Below are 19012 nucleotides of genomic sequence, written 5' to 3' on the forward strand. Positions count from 1 at the left end.
AATACTGAACATTATATTGTATGATTATAGTATCCTGTAGTGCAATGTAGAATTATAATGTTGTACTTTATATTGTAGGATTATAATGATGTGCAATAAATTGTTTGCTTATAATATTGTACATTATTTTGTATGATTATAGTACTGTGTAGTGCAATGCAGGGTTATAATACTGCACTTTATATTGCTGCAATTATAATAATGTGCAATTCATTGTTTGATTGTTATACTGTACATTATTTTGTCCAATTATAATACTTTGCATTCTACTGATCAATTCTAAACAGAAAAAGTCAATCAGAATCCAGCATTCACTGACCATTTCTCAGCCCCATAGCTGTGCAGGATCACAGAGTAACCAAACAGAGATCCACTGGGTCCTTGGAAGATCATAGGGCTGGACTCATCGATGTTATAAGCTCCAGCAGGAAAAGTCAGCCAGATGAGGGTGCAGATGTGGCCCAGGGTGATCAGTGTCCCGGCTGTCCTCCTCCCCATCCTCCTGGGACTTGAAGAAGTAACTTTGTACATTGTCCGGGATGATGCTGCTGCTGATCCTGAGCTCCTGTGATTGCTGGGTGACGGCCGGCACTGAGGATCCAGCAGCAGCCCATCACTCTCATTGTATGCAGGCGGATGGGTGTAGTTGGAGTCGGAGCCCCGCCCACAGCCCAGCACACAACTTCTCTAAGTTTATAGGAGAGTTGGAGGACGATCCCCCCTGTAATTCATCATCATCAGCACTGAAGGCGATCACTGAATGGAGCTCCTTTGTAATTACAGCCTCTGCCTGCAGCCATAATGTAGAATTACTGTACAACTCATTATCATTTCCGATTGGCTACTGGGAAAAAAAGATCAGCTATTTATTTATTTGCCTTCCAAATTATAGTCCAGCTTCATTACAGGGCTGGCTGACTCCATCTGAAGACAAGGACACCAATGTGATGTATTGCAGCTCACCGGGGAATGGGGCTCATTCACTACAATTGTGTCGGGCTGCGTTCAACAGTATTACCCAACGCATCGAAACGCAACTCGCCTTATGTCCGCTGCGTTGGTGTGCGCTGGGAAAAAAGTAGGACGTGCTGCATTTTTACATAGAAATAAATGAAGTGTCATTTTGTGACATCTCAATAAAACAGAAGAAAGGAAACAGTCCTTTCACAGCGCAGGCCAAGTGGTGTGCATTGTACAAAGCATACCCGCCGGTGTGAATGGCACTTAAAGAGGAACTCCACTTTTATTGAGGAAAAACATTCCCCTTGGGTGATCTATGTCAGTGTTTCTCAACCTATTTTTAGGTGAGGCACTCTAAAATTATGGAGAGTCTCGAGGCACCCCATTCTAAAATGTAAAAAAATAACTATTCTAATAGCTTTACATAACGCAGCAACGTATGCATGACACCCAACGTTAGAGGTGATTTATTCTTCCAAAGCAAATACACTTTTGCACACTGATACTGACTAGTATTCCAATGTTTCTCTTCTCCCTCAATTTATCCCTATAATGTGACCCCAGTGCTGACAGAGAGAGGCACAGGAGGGTGAAACAAGAAAGTTGTGGAGGCAACAGACATCCTTCTTATCAACGGATGACATCAGCTTACGTCTCCTCCCTCCTCCTCGAGGGCCAATCAGAATGCTTCTCCTTTTCGGCCAATCGGGAAAGGGGCCTCAGACCCGCTTCCTGATTGGAGAAGATGAGATTCTGTGTCAGAATAGTGAATATTCATTCACTATTCTCACACACCTGGGTGGGCTCCGTTCGCATTCTCTGCGCCCTGAGCCCACCCCATTTTGAACCCTATTAGAGCCTCCGGCTCTAATCAGTGCTTCAAAAAAACACCCCCGCTTTGGAATTTGGTGCATCCAGCGTCCTGAAAGGGGTTGGATGCATGGTGGGAGGAGGGGGGGCGGCACCCGTGCACCCTTAATGGACGGGCCGCCCCTTGTGCATAATGAAAACCCATGGCTTTTGTGTGACTAAAGGGCAAGCTTGATCCAGCTGCTGACTTTTATACAATGTTTGATCATTTTTTTGGCATTTTGCCAAGGCACCCCCTAAGAAACCTCAAGGCACCCCAGGGTGCCTGGATACCCCGGGTAAAAAAGGCTGATCTATGTACATTGCAAGGATTTTAACAAAAATTAATGCAGATTCCTACCTTTTGTTATTCTGAAGAAATACCTGTTTGATACTCTGTGCCCCTGTGCTAAGTGAGCCTAATGGGAGTGGTTTCTTAATTATTAATCAACTGCTGCACCTGCAGGGCTCTAATGAGGAAAATTGCAGGGTCAGCATCCCTTTGGACATGATTTCTTATTGGGAGTAACTCATTAAACATCTGACTTGTATCTTAATGCAGACTTCTGGGAAAATCAATGAGCCAATCACAGAAACAGGAAATTATGTTTCTGGGGGGGATTCTGTACACATTGTGTGTGCAGAACACCTCCGGGTAGCCATATTGCATTGCACTTTACAGAAAATTACAGAGCTGCAGATTGAAAAGGAAAGGTCATTTTTAATAACTTTCAATTACAATATGTTTTGTGTCGCACTTGTATACGCTATATTATTATTTTAATTTTTTCCCCCCATGAAAGCGGAGTTACCCTTTAAATTAGGTGGTTGCATTTAATTTCTTTTTTTTCCGTCCTGTGATTTTGTAAGTGTCACAATGCTCTTTTACCTATGGGGAAGCAGCATTATCACCCAAAAACAGAGAGCACAGAAAGTTCACTGACAAGATTGATGGCACGATCAACGATCAACAGGTATTTCTTTGCAAAGACTGTAACACATATCGCATTTTTGAACAGATGTAACAAAATTGAAATAATAAAGAAATAACAAAACTGAAAGAATAAAGATACTGTTTAAAAAAACGAAGGGTAAACGACTATTTTACAGGTATATTTGGTTTGCATTTCCTGCTGGGTTTGTCAGTATCGGGGCTCGTTTGCAAATGTGGAGGCGTCTAAAGAAATTATTTGTGGTGGATTTCTTTTTTAGAGGGCATTTGACAGCCAGGGAGGGGACGACATAATGCCTGCTTTAAAGCTTTCTGCTTGTTTGCACCCCCCCCCCCCATCCACTGCCACATTTGGCACCTTTTGGGGGGAGGGGGGTGCGGGCACCTGGTTTTGACAGGTACCCTTTCCACTTCTGGTCAGAATCGCTGTAGCAATCTGAGACAGAAGTTTGCCCCCCCCCCCCCTTCAGCCTTCTGGGACACATCACAGGTCCAAGAACCCTGCAGGACCATTCACAAAATGAATTTGTAGCTGCTGACTTTTCTTTTTTTTGGCGGAAGCCTGGAGCTCCTCTTTAAAGGCTCGTTCACACTAGCGGTTGGGGAGGTAGTAAAATCCCACCAGCAGCCGCTTCACAGCTTGAATTATACCCCCTGATGCATTCAGCAGGCGTAGCGCCCACCGAGCGCGACCCATTGGATGTGGCTGCTCTACAGGCTCAGGAATTAAGGAGTTAAAGCAGGAGGTGAGGCGGAAAAACACCTCCTCAACACCTTCTAAATGCTCTCTGAAGAGAGATCCAAATGCAGTCCACTTCAGCATAGACTCATTCTCTTGAATGGGTCACGTTCAGCAGACAGTACTGTCTGCCAAACACAACAGAGGGATGGGGGGGGGAATTGTGCCATGCGGCTCAACTGCCTATTTTTACTGCCCCAACTGCAAGTGTAGATTAAGCCTTAGTGCAGGGTAGAATCACTGTGACCCAAACTAAATTGACAGGTTGCCACTCCAGGCTCCACGGGTCCACTTAAGTAGCAACCACTTGGAGTGCAGACAAGGACAGAGCTCGTCCCAGCTCTAGACATCCCCATAAGAGGGTGTATGATAGCCTCAGCCCAGGCATGGCCTGGTTGGAGCCCGGACTGAGGCTGTCACATACCTTCTTACTGGGTTTTGCAGAGATGTGTGACTTCCAGGACTTTTCCCTTTTCCAGCAGAGCAGAATTAGTTATGTGTTGTATGAGACTCTCTAAGTCTTTTTATGAAGAATGATCCATTGTGAATTGAGTCCCTGTGTTCTGCTCATGAAGGAAAGAAAAAGGATTGTGTAGAATCGTCCATGTGATAGCAGAATTCTGTGTTAGGAGAAGGAACCGCTGAATCGCTTTGTGCACAATGACTTGAGAAGTACTCATTATCGCCTCCCAGGGGTTTGTCTTCTGGACAAACTTGGACCAGCCTTCTTAACCACTTTCATACCAGGCCTATTTTGGCACTTCTCTCCTACATGTAAAAATCATAATTTTTTTTGCTAGAAAATTACCGTACTCAGAATCCCCAAACATTATTATTTATATATTATTTAGCAGAGACTCTAGGGAATAAAATGGCGATCATTGCAACTTTTTATGTCACACGGTATTTGGAATTTTTCAAACGCATTTTTATGGAAAAAAAAAAAACAGTAACGTTAGGCCAATTTTTTTGTATAATGTGAAAGAAGATGTTACGCTAAGTAAATAGATACCTGCCATGTGACACTTTAAAATTCCACACTCGTGGAATGGCATCAAACCTTGGTACTTAATAATCTCCACAGGCAACACTTTAAATTTTTTTGCAGGTCACTAGTTTAGAGTTACAGAGGAGATCTTGGGCTAGAATTGTTGCTCTTGTTCTAATGCATGTGGCGATACCTCAGATGTGTGATTTGAACGCCGTTTACATATGTGGGCGCGACTTACGTATTCGTTCGCTTCTGTGCGCGAGCACACGAGGACAGGGGCGCTTTAAATTTGTTTTTTTTTTTTATTGTTTATTTTACCTTTCTTTCTTTTTTTTATTGTTTATTTTACCTTTATTTCTTTTTTTTACACTTTATCTTTAATTTTTTTTTTTGATCACTTTTATTCCTTCTACAAGAAATGTAAACATCCCTTGTAATAGGAATACTGCATGACAGGTCCTCTTTATGGAGAGATTTGGGGTCTATAAGACCCCAGATTTCTCCTCCAGGCTGGAAAGAGATCAAAAAAAAAAATTAACTGCCTCTGCCTTTCCAGTCCCCAACTTTGTTTACATTCGTCGGCCCGGACATGACATCATAACATCTCGCCCGGGCCTCCCAGATGACTGGGGACCATTCTGGTGGTGACCAATTCGTTCTCTGGCTCGCCAATCGTACGGGGGAGCCCGGAGAAGCAACGGAGGGCGGCGGGAGGGGGGTTGTCCCCTCCCGCTGCCTGTAAGAATGATCAAGTGGCTCAACTGTCACTATGATTGCTCTTAATGTGAACAGAATCGCCGGCCAAAAAAGATGATATCTGAATGATGCCTGTAGCTGCAGGCATCATTCAGATATCCCTACTCAAAGTGCAGGACATCATATGAAGACCTTGGGCTGGAAGTGGTTTAAACTATAACTAAACACAAAACTTTTTTCCTGGCACCAACATGACAGCATACATGTGGTAGTATGCTGCCATGGATTGGCACCAGGAAAGGAGGATTACGGTAAGTATTTGATACAATTTTCAGTTGTTTTTATTTTAGTTTGAGTGGAAAGGAGGAATACCAGTTAGGTTTGTATTGCTCTCTGTGTCCCTGCTAAGAAGATTCACCTTCTCTTTCCTGTTTACTGTTATCACTGAAATTTTGGGTTGTCCCCAGAACAGGAATAGAGGGGAAATCATCCAATGGGAACACTCTCACTTTGGAGGGATATCCTCTCACCTGCTGTTTTGGTTATGGGGCAGAAAGTCAAAGTAAACCTCCCCAATGGGTCACAGAACCTGACATGGCTTATAACCCTCCTTTACTCTATCCAAAATTTAAAAAAAGTGCTTTGTTTAGTTTTACCCTGCTAAAAACTATATCTAGAACTCACGGTATGTTAACTTTATTATTAAGTTAGGCCTCATGCACATAGATGCACATGAAATATGTCTAATGCCGCGTACACACGATCAGTTTTCTCGTCGGAAAAAGATATGACGGCTTTTCCGACGGGATTCCACTCAAGTTTGCCTTGCATACACACGGTCATGCAAAAGTTTGCTGAAATTACGACCATCAAGAACGCGGGGACGTACAACACTACGACGAGCCGATAAAATGATGTTCAATGCTTCCGAGCATGCAATGAATTGTTTCCGAGCATGCGTAGGGATTTTGCGCGTCGGAATTGCCACAGACGATTGCATTTTCGGATAGGAACTTTTCCTGACCGAAAAATTGAGAGCATGCTCTCAGTCTTTTGCTGGCTGGAATTCCGCCAGCAAAAGACCGCTGGAGCATACACACAGTTGCATTTTCCGACGAAAAATTCTCATCGGCCTTTTGCGGGCCGAAATTCCGACTGTGTGTATGCGGCAAAAGAGTAAAATTTGTTTGCCCGACTGCAGGTGGTATGTACAGCCATAGAAGTGAATGACTCTATGAAGCCATCCTTAGGCAAAAGTTGATGCTTTCTAGCATCAGTGCTTACACACACATGCGCATATGAAATTTTTCCAAATCGTGGAAGATTAAAGAAAGCATCCGCCTTTACTCATGTATCACCAATGGCTGTTCATTTCTATGGGCAGCGATTCTGGCCGCCTGACACTCCCCAGGTGGGCAAAAATGCTGAAATTTTAAGCTACCATAAGCTTCGATGTATATGAGACTTTATACATACTGTATAATGATAAATAAAAGAATAAAGATTATGGCATACATCATTTTAACACTATGAATGTAAAATAATCACAAAATAATTACCAAACTAATCACAAAATTGAAATCAGTGGCCAGTGGTGAAGTGCCTCCATACATTGATGGTCAATGAGAAGAATGCCACCTTCTCATTTAAAAATGATCATTATGAATCCATAATGATATTTGCCCCAGGAACTATGCACTCACTACAAGAGGTCAGACTGCCAAAGCTCAAGGAAACCCTGGGAACCTCTGCAGGAGCCCAAGGGTTTCACAAAAACCCTGGTTCGGAATGATTGCATTAAACCAGTGGTCTCCAAACTGCAGCCTGGGGCCAGATGTGGCCCTTTGCATGTCTTTATTCATGCACGATTCCGCTCAATGACAACAATGATGGTACACTATTCCTCTCATAGAAAACAATGTGGCACAGTGGTGTAGTGGTAGCACTCTCGCCTAGCAGTAAGAAGGGTCACTGGTTCAAATCCCAACCACGACACTACCTGCTTGGAGTTTGCATGTTCTCCCTGTGCCTGCGTGGGTTTCCTCCGGGTACTCTGGTTTCCTCCCACACTCCAAAGACATGCTGGTAGGTTAATTAGATCCTGTCTAAATTGTCCCTAGTATGTATGAATGTGAGTTAGGGACCTTAGATTGTAAGCTCCTTGAGGGTAGGGACTGATGTGAATGTACAATGTATATGTAAAGCGCTGCGTAAATTGACGGCGCTATATAAGTACCTGAAATAAATAAATAAATGTGGCGCACTATTTCTCCCACTGACACCAACAATGGGGCACTATTCCTTCCATTGACATCATTAATAGGGCACTGTGACAGAACCTACTGTCACTGTGTGTTTTGGAAGGGGCTATGGGCTCGCCTCCTACCCACAGACTATGGCCCAGCAGAGAATGTTAGATTTGGAGGGCTATTTGCCGTCCCCCACCACCTGGAGAAGATGCCACCTCCAGACATTTGTGTCTGTGGTCGCCGGTTCATCGGAACTGGGTGAACGTGGTATCTGTGGCTGGGCTCGTGGAGTCATTTCTAGCTACCTAAACCTATTGGCCCGGCTAGGCTAAATATATATTTTTATTCCACAAACAATGTACTTTTAGCTGATAAAGGCATATACAAGACGGCGGTATTCCCAAAATGGCATTGAGATAATGTAATGTAATGTAATGCTACATCCCTTCTCCCCCATCCCCCAACCCCCCCCCCCCAACCACTCTTGTTGCTGTGTTCAATTGTGTTGGGTCATGGCACATAGACAAAGGTCTGGAGACACATCTCAGCAGGGGATGTGTAATGAGGGGCTGCCTGCTTATCACAATCCCTTCATGTGTTTCAACTGTAGTTGTTTGAATATACAAGTGTTGAGTTTTCATTGGTTCTTCCTTGTCCCCTACCCCCTCTATGACAAGGCTAAGGGGAGTGTCCCTAACTGTGTTTAAAAGTGTATGTTTGGTACTTAATAAAGTGTTGATGCTCTGCATGTTTAACCCTCAACACCTGTGTGGCTTGTCTCGTGGTTGAGGGGTTAAGGGCTGGTTATGGCGAGTCTGCAGGCTGCGGGTGCGTTTAAAGGACAGGAGACACAGGTCTGGCGGAGATGCCCAGCAGGGGTATCCGAGATCCGTCACAGGCACTATTCCTCCCACTGACACCATTAATGGGGCACTATTCCTCCCACTGACACCATCAATGGGGCACTATACCTCCCACTGACACCATCAATGGGGCACTATTCCTCCCACTGACACCATCAATGGGGCACTATACCTCCCACTGACACCATCAATGGGGCACTATTTCTCTCACTGCCACCAATGATGGGGCTTACTCTCACTTACACCAGGACATTTTCTACTCCAAAAAGGCCCAAGTCCGGCCCCCCTAAAGTCTGAAGGGCAGTAAACTGGCCCTTTATTTAGAAAGTTCCCTGTATTAGACCATCAGATTAGGGATGGATGGCCAATTTCAAAATATATCTAAAACCAGAAGATTTTTTTTTTTTTTTGAATGGAGTGTTTTTTTTTGTTGCTGTCTGTTTCCCCACTAAAGAGATTGACACATTATGGTCCTGGTAACTATTGTCATATTTGTCTTGGTGTCTGCTGTCACTGGGACTGAATGTGAGGAAAAATAAAACATTTAATTTCTCACCAGAACAGAGAAAATCATCAAATTAGAACAATTGTTCTGGTGACTAAGAGAGAATTAACCTTACTTTGGAGAGATTTCCTCTCACTTCCAGTTCTGTCAGTGGGACAGCAAGTGGAGGCAAATTACCCCCAACAGGCAGAGACAGTGAATAAAAACAAATAAAACTGTCAAGGCATTAACCTTGACACTTAAACCCAAAACCAAAAATGTAATATATTGCAGCTTACCAATCATTAAATGCATTGCCTGAAATTTGTTTTAATTTTTTTTAGGCTTTTCCCCTTTGTTTTCACCTGATGATCTGGCCAGTAACACAGCTCCTGTATTAAAGACCCCCCACTCTGGATGGGGGGCCCCTTTGGACAGTAACATTGTCAGGCTGGGGGGGAGTTTAAGATGTACCAGCAGATTTACTCCAGCTTACAGTTTATAAGTTTTTTTTCCTTTTGGATAAAGGTTTTACATAAATAAATAAATAGTTTAAAGTAAATAAAGTAAATGGTTTAACTCAACTCTATAATGGCAAGAGTGCTTTTCTATTGGAAAAGCAACAGACTTACTGGCTGAATCACCAGATGAAAATTGAAGAAAGAAATTGTAAAAAAAAAAAAATAATAATGTAGCTATCACATCTAAGAACTGGTAAGATGCAATATAATTAATGTTTGCTTTTGGGTTTAATACTGCTATAAATATTAGATATACTAAAAATTGGCAAGATGTGGTCAGATATGAAATTTGAATGGAACATTACCAAAATAGTGAAGGGCAATTCACAGATTAGCCAGCCGTAGGGTATAGGTATCCATTTTCCTTTCCTGAAAACTTTGGTATTGTTTCAGTGTTTTTTGTTTTTTTTTTCCAAATCAGGACTCACATGTTTTGGGCAAGCCCTAATGTAATTAAATGTAACATTTTTCCTCGGCGTCCTACAAGTGTGGTAGGAACATGCTACAGTAATTACATACAGATGTGTACCATACGCTGTTCAGGTCCCTTCTCTACGCTAAGAAAATTTGAATAAATTGGATACAATGATGGATTGGTCACAGTTGTTTGCATTTAGTGGAGAACATGTTTGTTCTACTATTGATGGACCCGATGATGTGAAGACACAGCTGGTTTTAGGACAGAACACAACGTATGGTTACAAACGAGCATCAGCTTCTGTTTATGGAACACACATTTATGCTCACTTTTATTAATTTAGTTTTATTTGTCTGCCCTTTAACTTGTATTCAAATTTGAAACAGATGATGTCAAAAGATGTTAGTGCTGACACTGGTAGCATCTACATGGAGTATTGAACATCAATCTCGGCCCTCAAAGGGAGCAGTCTAACACCCTCAACCTAGTTTTATACTACGGTTTTCGAGTGACAATTTGGTTAGAGGCTATTAATATGTTTTTTAACTGCCGGAAGAAAACCCAAGTAAACAGGGAGAAAATTTAAACACCATGTCACGGAGCGGGGGGGGGGGGGGGGGTTGGGATGTTAAACCCAGCACTGCCACAGGCCACAGCGCTAACCACTAAGGCAGCCTATAGACATCAGAGGGTGGTCTATGAAGGCAGGATTGACCTCAGGGCACTTAGTCTGCAGAGAGCTGCAAAGCACTCAATCAACTTCTAAGCTCGGCTTGGCCCTTATGCTATAAAACATAGAGTAAATTCCTTTGAAATCATTGCATAGATCTGTAGGATTTAAACCAATAAGACAGAAAGAAGTGAAAAGACTTCAAACACCATTTGTATTCTTTAATACGTATAATAGGTGATGGGTGTGCAACCATTTATCAGGTTCCTTCCTTTATCTAAAACAAAAATGATAAGCTGCATGCTAAATATAATGAGGCTGATTAAAGCTGAACATACACTAAGGCTGGGTTCACACTCTTGCGAATTGGATGTGGATTTCCCCGTATCCAATTCTAGCAGGAGATTGTGATCGGCTCTCTATGGAGCCAGTTCACACATCTCCAGAGCGGCACAGGTGCAAATTGCACAGGAGTCCTGTGCATCTTTTGGTCCATTTCAGGTCCGAATTCAGCCAAAAATTCAGGCTGAATCAGACCTGAAATGGTGAATGGAGACGCTCCAGACCCCTGCTGTGAGCCGCTCCGTGTTCCAGTCTGTTCTTGGTCAGCCTGCAGGCTGAAGAGTAGTAAAAAAAATCTAGCAGGTTACTCCATTCCATCATGCTACACACATGGACACATTTCCATCCATCCACTATTTATTTTGACAGCCGAACTCACCGTAATCAAAATACCCGAACAGTGTCTGAATCTGATTGGGTGCAGGCGCTGTTCGGTCACAAGTTTTCTGCCTGGGTCCTTCAGTTTTCCAATCGAGGGATGTCAGTTGTGAGGCAATGAACAGGTGGTTCACAGGGAGGACCCTTTAGGTGGTTGGTCACATGGTGGTTTTTATGTCGACATTACAAACAAATAGCAACCACCCCAAACTATAACTGGCCTTTGCAGCAAGGAGCACATGGAAGGGCGAAGCATGTCAAAAAACAACAAAGAAAAATTCCCAGCTCACTTACCAATCAGCCTGCAACAAACTGAATTGTCCTGTCTAACAGTTCAGTAAAACCAGAGGTTTAGTTTGTACACATTTGCAAATATATGCATAAGCTGCAGGGCCACTTCACAGCACTCTGGTGTACTGTAGTCCTAACTATAAATTTTGAGGGCCTCCAAAGTTGAAGCACAATATAATATAATATAATATAATATAATATAATAATGGATAGATTTATGTCAACATTGTAGGGGTTCAGGTATGAAATAAGGGGGGGAGGAATGCCTTGATTTTTTCAGTGGGGCAGTTTAGAATATGTTTGTATACTTTTTACTAATAAATATTTGGTAGCCCAAGCTGGTGTTGTATGTTCCACAGTTTCTTTTTCTGTTTTATTGTGTATCAAGGCGATGGACAGGGCCAGTCACTGAGCAAATTTTGGCCTGTTTATCAGCAATTGGCCGAAACCGGCTCAACGATTCACTAAAATAATATAGATTGTTCACTTTGAAAAAATGAATGTTTACTGAATTTAGTTAATAAGAAAAAGCTGTGTTGGCTTCAGCCAAAAAAACAACCAAGTAATCATGTGCATGTGGAAATCCTATTTTTTATTTTCCTGCACATTTGGTTGGGTATTTAAAGTGACCAAAGCATTTACCATCATTCACTTTGCAAAGTGAATATTCACCCTTTCAACATCAACATTCATTTAGTTTTAGACTAAAGTGGGGTATACACGTAGAGGTTTTTTTTTTCATTTAACCAGAACGCTGCTCTATTGTATTCTGAATACGGGGACTCGCCCCCAGTGACTTCCTCCTCCCACCCCCAATCAGAATGATCAGCACTACAGCCATTGGCTGCATTCTGGTTGAATGCTGGTTTTGCAGCAGGACCTGCCAAATTTTGGTACGTGTATATCTGATAAAAAAATAGAATAATGAAAAAAATGTGGTACGTGTATGCCCAGCTTTAGTGAACAGTAGGCTTCTGATGCACAAAAACTTCCCATTTATCAGATGTCACAAAAGTTTTCCATGCAGCAGTTCACAGTGGCGCCTTGAAGTGCATTGCCTTCAGGGTGCTATTGAAGACGAATGGCACCACAACGCGTCAACGCATATAACAACGCATATAACAACGCATATAACATTCTTGTTGCTGAAACACATACTGTAGATGCAAATCAGCCTTTAGTAAATCAACCTCAATGCACCTCCTCCCCTCTTTCAGGTATCAGTACAAATTTAGGCATCAGTACAGGGAGTACAAGGAGCCAGTTTGAGAAGCTCCATCCTTTTTAAACCAGTGCCATGTTTTATAAATGTTTAGTTCATTTTTAGTACCCCGTGGGAAGATTGAGATGTATGTATACACCCACCTTCTACTATCTAAACTAGGCAATACACATGACAAATTTTAGTCTGTTACAACAATATTAAAGCAACAATTAAATTAAAAATTTAAAGCAATTAAAGCAACAATTAATATTAAAGCATGAATCAGAAATTTGATTGCAAGTCATTTCCAGTAACAAAGCAATTAAATCTACAACCAATGTGTTTGATAAACCATTACAATTCGGTCGATTGCAATTTTAGAACTACGTAATTAATTTTACAGCTTCAAAACAGTTTATTGTATTAAAATAGAATCAAAACAGAACTTAATAAATTTGGTTGAAAGCAATCTGTGTTTTGATCCAATGGTCATTTTGATCCAAACTGCCATTTGTGTCCCATTTTGGTGATTTCCCTTCACTTCCTGTCCCATAGCCAAACAGGAAGTGAGCTGAAATCCCTGCAATTTAAAGGAATTTCTTGGGGACCCCCAGGTCACCAGAACTAATGTCCCCATTGGAAGATTTCCTCTCTAATACTCTTCTGGGAACAACCCAAAATTTTGCATTTTCTTTTACTTTCAATGATAATGGGAAACAGGACAAATAGAGAGGGTGAATCTCCCTCTCTATTTGTCAGAGGCACAGATAGCAATACAAAAAGACAAATATTCTAATCCCTTTCCACTCTATCCAAAACTAAAAAAAAGTTTTGCCTTTAGTTATACTTTAAAGTCACAATTTTATGTCTTTGATTATTTTGTGATTTCAATAAAAAAAATTTAGTCCAACATTTAATCGCTCTCAAATTGCCCAGTGTATGGATAGCTTTAGGCTACCTTCAAACAAGCACTTACAAACTGGTGGAGCTTATTATGACAATTATGACTAAATTATGACAGGGAGTTCAGGGGGGGGGGGGAGTCACTAGAAGAAGGTCAGGGAAGAATGGCTGCAGCAGTGGGAACGTGTCACATGTTTCACCTTAAAAACGGGTGGAACATGTAACATGTTCCCAAAGGTGAACTTATCCTTTAATTTGATCCATAGATGTTAGGAAGGATAGACACTAAAATTGCAGAGGCAAGGACATGAACTAACCATACCCCTGCCCCACCCTAAGAGCATTTTTTACTAACAGATGTTCAAGTGTATATGGAAGTGTGTGAGCAGGCATGCTAGCACTCTTATTCGACAATGGAAGCACTAAATAATAAACAGTCAAACAATTCCAAAATGTATGTCAAATCTTTTTCCTCCAATAACAGTTGACTAGGATGCCTTCTAATATCTACGAATGTAAGAGTTGTGTGGGCTATTTCTGTTGAAATTGACAATTATAGGTAGATAGTCATATTATGTTTATGGGTACCTTTGTATAGGACTATTTTGCAACAGATTTGACCATTGCATTATTGCTAAAACCAGAAGATCAGGTCTCCTCTGTTTAACCAACATAAGGATATGATGCATGCTCAATAAAATTATTTTTCTACTGAGATCATCAATTGACTGCAAGAGTTTTCCAACATATATGGATGTCTGTGCTTGATATCAAAGCACCGCTGCAAATTCAGGAATGTTTCCCACAACTAGCTTTTATCATGTCTCTGTAACAGGAGGAGGGGTGAAGTCCTACTACTGGACACCCAAAAGATTTTTCTTTCAAATTACAGATACTGTATTTCCTCTTATTTGCTATAGTGTCTCAGGGCAGGATTTGGGCAGGGCATAACCATCCAGCACACCTCTTTGAGTGTACGCTCTCATCAATTCCCAGGACCAGACGGGGACACGTTTATGTGACAGTCAACATTATGGCAGTACCCCAGCTTAGAGATGAGCCGTATATTTTGAGCAGAGTTCCCAGCATTCTGTCCTATTTCACTACATACCTTTGCCTGATGCACGTTGCATTTAGGTGGGACACTACTGAGCTTATGCCCTTTCCACCAGTCCAGCGTAACTCTGCCACCTCACTTCCAGTGACAGAATAGGGTACCGCTGTGCACATAGCGTAGACCTCATGCGTGGCCTTAATTAATTCCTTCAACTCTCCAATACCAAGCGGCTAGGTATGTGGGGTCTTTGTACTGTGGGTCCCAGATACTTTTGGGGGAACCGACCCCCTCGCTAAAGGAGGACCTGTCACCTTCGCCAGGTACCATGCTGTTCAGTTCTTGGTTACCCGAGCAACTACTCTCCTTCTATGGCTCTTCTGCTGAGTTAATCCCTTGTAGCGGCCTTCCGCCTGTACCCTATGTGTGCTTTACAGGCCCTGTTTTTCTGGTACACCATGTAACACCATGCACCCCTTTCAACCACTTCAGACCAGGCTTGAAACAGTCAACAGCTTTATTGAAGATACAGCAACACAGTTCAACAGCACCCATGAAACAGAGTCCTTAGCTATCCAATGCAGGATACCTAGGTTCACACCTTCCAGAGAAGAAAAGTCCATTCAGCAAAGTGCAGTGATGGTAGGTTCCTAGTCCAGCGAGAATCTCAGCACGGTGATCCAGGAGGGGGCCACAAGCTTCAGTAGGACTACATGGTGCACCAGACCTTCCTCTGTAAATCCCATGTGGAAGAGAGAGAGCAGCTCTGAGCCCTCCCCTGGTATTTATGAGGCTTACCGCAGGGGGCAGGACTCTTAACCCCTTCCCATCCTGGGCAGCCTGAACTGACAACATGCATAAATAACAACGCAGTGCAGACAGGGCTAAAATATTTACAGGTCCCCTATCAGCACCTGCTTATAAAAAAGATGAAGGAAGATATCATCAACAGGACAAAGATACCAAAATGAAGGGGGTTAAAATACGACTCCTAGTTCATAAGCAAACCCCTCCTTTCTATTGACCTGCACCTTGCCAATGCTTAGTGGGCCAAGCTTAATATATAACTAAGAGCAATACTTTTTTTGTAACTTTGGATAGATTGAAGAGGTATTGGAACACTTGTCAGTTTTTATTGCTGTCTGTGCCCCCATTAAAGAGATTCACCCTCTCTATTTGTCCTGTTTAGCTTTATCATTGAAAAAAAATCCCAAATGTTGGGTTGTCCCCAGAAAAAGCTATAGAGCAGAAATCTTCTAATGGGTACACTAGTTCTGCTGACCTGGAGGTCCCCAAGGAAATCCCATAATTTACAGTGATTTCCGGGAAGTGAAGGGAAATCGCCGCAATGGGACACAGTTGGCAAGAAAAAATCTGACAGGGATTATACCCCTCCCTTGCTCTATCCAAAATTTAACAAAAAAAAGTTTTGCCTATAGTTCTACTTTAAAAGTTGAGTGCTCTGCAGATGGCTTGCCCTGAGTGTGGCCAGATCATGATTGCATGTTTGTCAATAGCTGAATGACATCGATTGCATACATTTCAATAGTCTATGGGCAGCAATGATTGAATGCATTCTAACCAGATTTTTTACTTGCATGTTACCTGTTCTGCAAAACATCCTATAGTCAATCAGACCAAGTTCTGTGCAAGAAAGATAAAAAAAAATGGGTTCACTTTATTGTTTCAGTTTTGTAACAAAGTTGATTTAAAAGTCATGCATGTCCAAAAAAATCATAATTCTTCATATAATCTTACAGTGCTAAAGCAACCATGCATAATAATAACCACACCACCTCTGGATACAAAATGAAACCTTACAATATACAAGTGATAATCATTCCAATTCACCTCCTTGGAGCATTGCAAAAGTCCTATATTTAGCTGGTGTTAACATTAATGTCTGTAATTTATTATAAGATAATTTGATGGCTCACCAGCTTTACATAATGCCAGGTCCTAAGAATTCACCGCTTTGGGTTTCCATTCATCATATGAATGAATCTCTCTGGCGGATTGTTGCTGACAATATCACTTTCTCTGTACAGAATATAATAGAGTTATGATAGGTCAGCGGAGTTCATGCATAATTCTTTTGAACTACATTACTTTGAGGGTATTATTAGAGACAAATGGATTCATAATCTTTAAAGATAAATCCCCAAGAGAATGGATGAGATTTTACCAGGCCCTTGGATCAGCCTAAATGACCGAACAGTAATTTTTGTAGGCATTTTTATTGGCAATACACACAGGTATATGAAACTGGAGGTGAGGTGGTGCCTTTTGAAACAATGAATCCAGAATTGGTTGAGTTGGGGGGGGGGGCTGCCTATAGAAAAGTGCAAGTCAGTAAAAAATGCAAATACAAATAAGATGATTGCCAGTTTGGGCTATGAGAGTTGAAACTGACAACTTTTTTGAAGGTGCTGTCATCCTTATCCTTCCTTCACTGCATTTTAAGTCACTGACCTGGAACAAGCATGTGTATATCAAGTGTCTGAACACAATGAGAACATATTTGCTTTGGGTCCAATACATCATTAGGGACATCTATGGTGCTGTATCTGTGCTGTAAAATATGTAAAATAGTGGTTCTGGATGGTTATATAGCCCAGGGCAAACCAAGATGATTTGCATAGCTCCACCCACTATTTTAAAATATGGTAAACTGACAATTAAATCCTTTGTTTTTGGGATTCATAATGGAAGCAAGATATGTAGATACTTACCATTTAAGAGGGTGTACTATACTCAATTATAAAAGGAAAAAAAATACATTTTCCAGGAACAATCAGAATATGCGTAATCAAAACATTTTATACCTTTATAAGACTCATTGAGGATTTGTTAGAGATTTACCAAAAAAGTCCCATATTGTACCTTTTAAAGATTTGCCAATAACACATTTGCTGCAGCAAAAATACGGTGAATATTTCAACCGTGTATTTAGCTGTTTGCCTATAGCTGGCCTTTAAGCGTTTGTTACCCCAACACTTCATATTCCTAATATGTGCCTGCTGTACCATGTACTTGTATGAGAAAGTATCCTGTTATCTTTGTATTGCTTCCTTTGTGTAAAATTTCTGGTGTTCCTGCCAGTCCCTCTGCTTTCCTAATAAAAACTGAGCAGCGTGGTCAGTTCTCTAGCTATGCTGGTAACTCAGTGTAATCTCCTCCAATGACCAGATTTGTCCTGACACGCCCCTGAGAACAGAGGGAATGTGATCACTTATAAAAAAGGGAAAAAAAGGTATTTATAATGTTTTTTTATATCTATACAAAAATGTTTTACCTTTCATTTATATTTTAAACTGAATAGTTTGTTTTACAACTTGATCATTTACAATCACTTTAAAGTGTAAGTCCAGCCCAAACTATTTTTCTTATTTTAGGATAGAATGGGAAATAGTTAGAACCTCAGTTGGGTTTTACTGCTGTCTGGGACTCTCTTGAAGAGATTTACGCATTACAAGCAGCTTTCACACTGCCCCACTGCACGTTTTCTAAAGCAAAGCTAACCAGCGGATTTTGTGTGGGTTAAATGCACCAAAACTCCTGCATGCTGCATCTTTGGTGCTCTTTCTGAAACCGCATCAAAACTGTGCATTAGCTGCGCTTTTAGCAAAAGCACAGCAGGGCAAAGTGAAGCCACCCTACTTCCTCTCCTGATGACATTTTACCACACAGAAAGCAAGCAAAACCCTCCAGCCAGGGCTGCTGTTAAAAATCATGGTGCCCCATACAGCCTAGCTGACAGGAATGAAAAACTAAGCCCAACATACAGCTCCAGCCACATGAACAAACCACTTATCCATGCAAACAGAATACCTGTGAGAATGGGCCCTCATTTATGATTTTTTTTTTCAATCTTGTACAATTTTAGCTTCTTTTTTTAACAGCACTGTGGGGGGTTGGGGAAATATCAGAGGGCTAAACCAAACACCTAATGTCTCACTTTTGAGACAGAGAAAGAGATTGAGGACACAGATTTCACAATCCTGTGAGTAAACAGAAATCCCTCTGTACAGAGGCTCCCTGTTCATTCACAAACTGAAGCATTGTAATCACAGGGAAGGCCACAGGGGGATTGATTCCATAGCACCCTTTCCTGTTGCTCTGGGCCCCCTTGTTGAACTTATGGGTCCTGGGCCCTGTAAAGTAGGTGGTACCACCTTATCAGTGGCCCTGCCCACAACAGCACCACAAACAGATAGAATTTAAAAGTTGTTTTTTTGTGTGTGTGAAGTGGGGGGATCCCTGTTAGATTCTCATTTCTTTGTTTGCCTTAGTTGCACTTTTACACTTAATTCCTGTCTGGTGAAACCATTGTCAACAGGACTGAAACTGAAGGTATATTTCTGTAGCCTCCCTGACGGTAATCCCGAGTGTGGCTCGGGGTTAAATTTCAGTCCCATTAGCGGTAACCCCGAGCCACACTCGGGATT

General features: G+C 41.7%; 1 protein-coding gene across 1 annotated transcript in view; it reads right to left on the bottom strand.

Moving 5' to 3' along the window:
• The window catches only part of ITGA4 (integrin subunit alpha 4), a 247713-nt gene extending 247063 nt beyond the window's left edge, over window positions 1–650 (bottom strand). The window contains exon 1 of the mRNA XM_073633746.1: window positions 320–650. Coding sequence (XP_073489847.1) covers window positions 320–531 — 212 coding nt within the window. The 5' untranslated portion in view covers window positions 532–650. The remainder of the gene's footprint in view (window positions 1–319) is intronic.
• Window positions 651–19012: the final 18362 nt, after the last annotated feature.

The sequence above is a fragment of the Aquarana catesbeiana genome, linkage group LG06 (genome assembly GCF_042186555.1).
Source record: "Aquarana catesbeiana isolate 2022-GZ linkage group LG06, ASM4218655v1, whole genome shotgun sequence".
Taxonomy (NCBI): domain Eukaryota; kingdom Metazoa; phylum Chordata; class Amphibia; order Anura; family Ranidae; genus Aquarana; species Aquarana catesbeiana.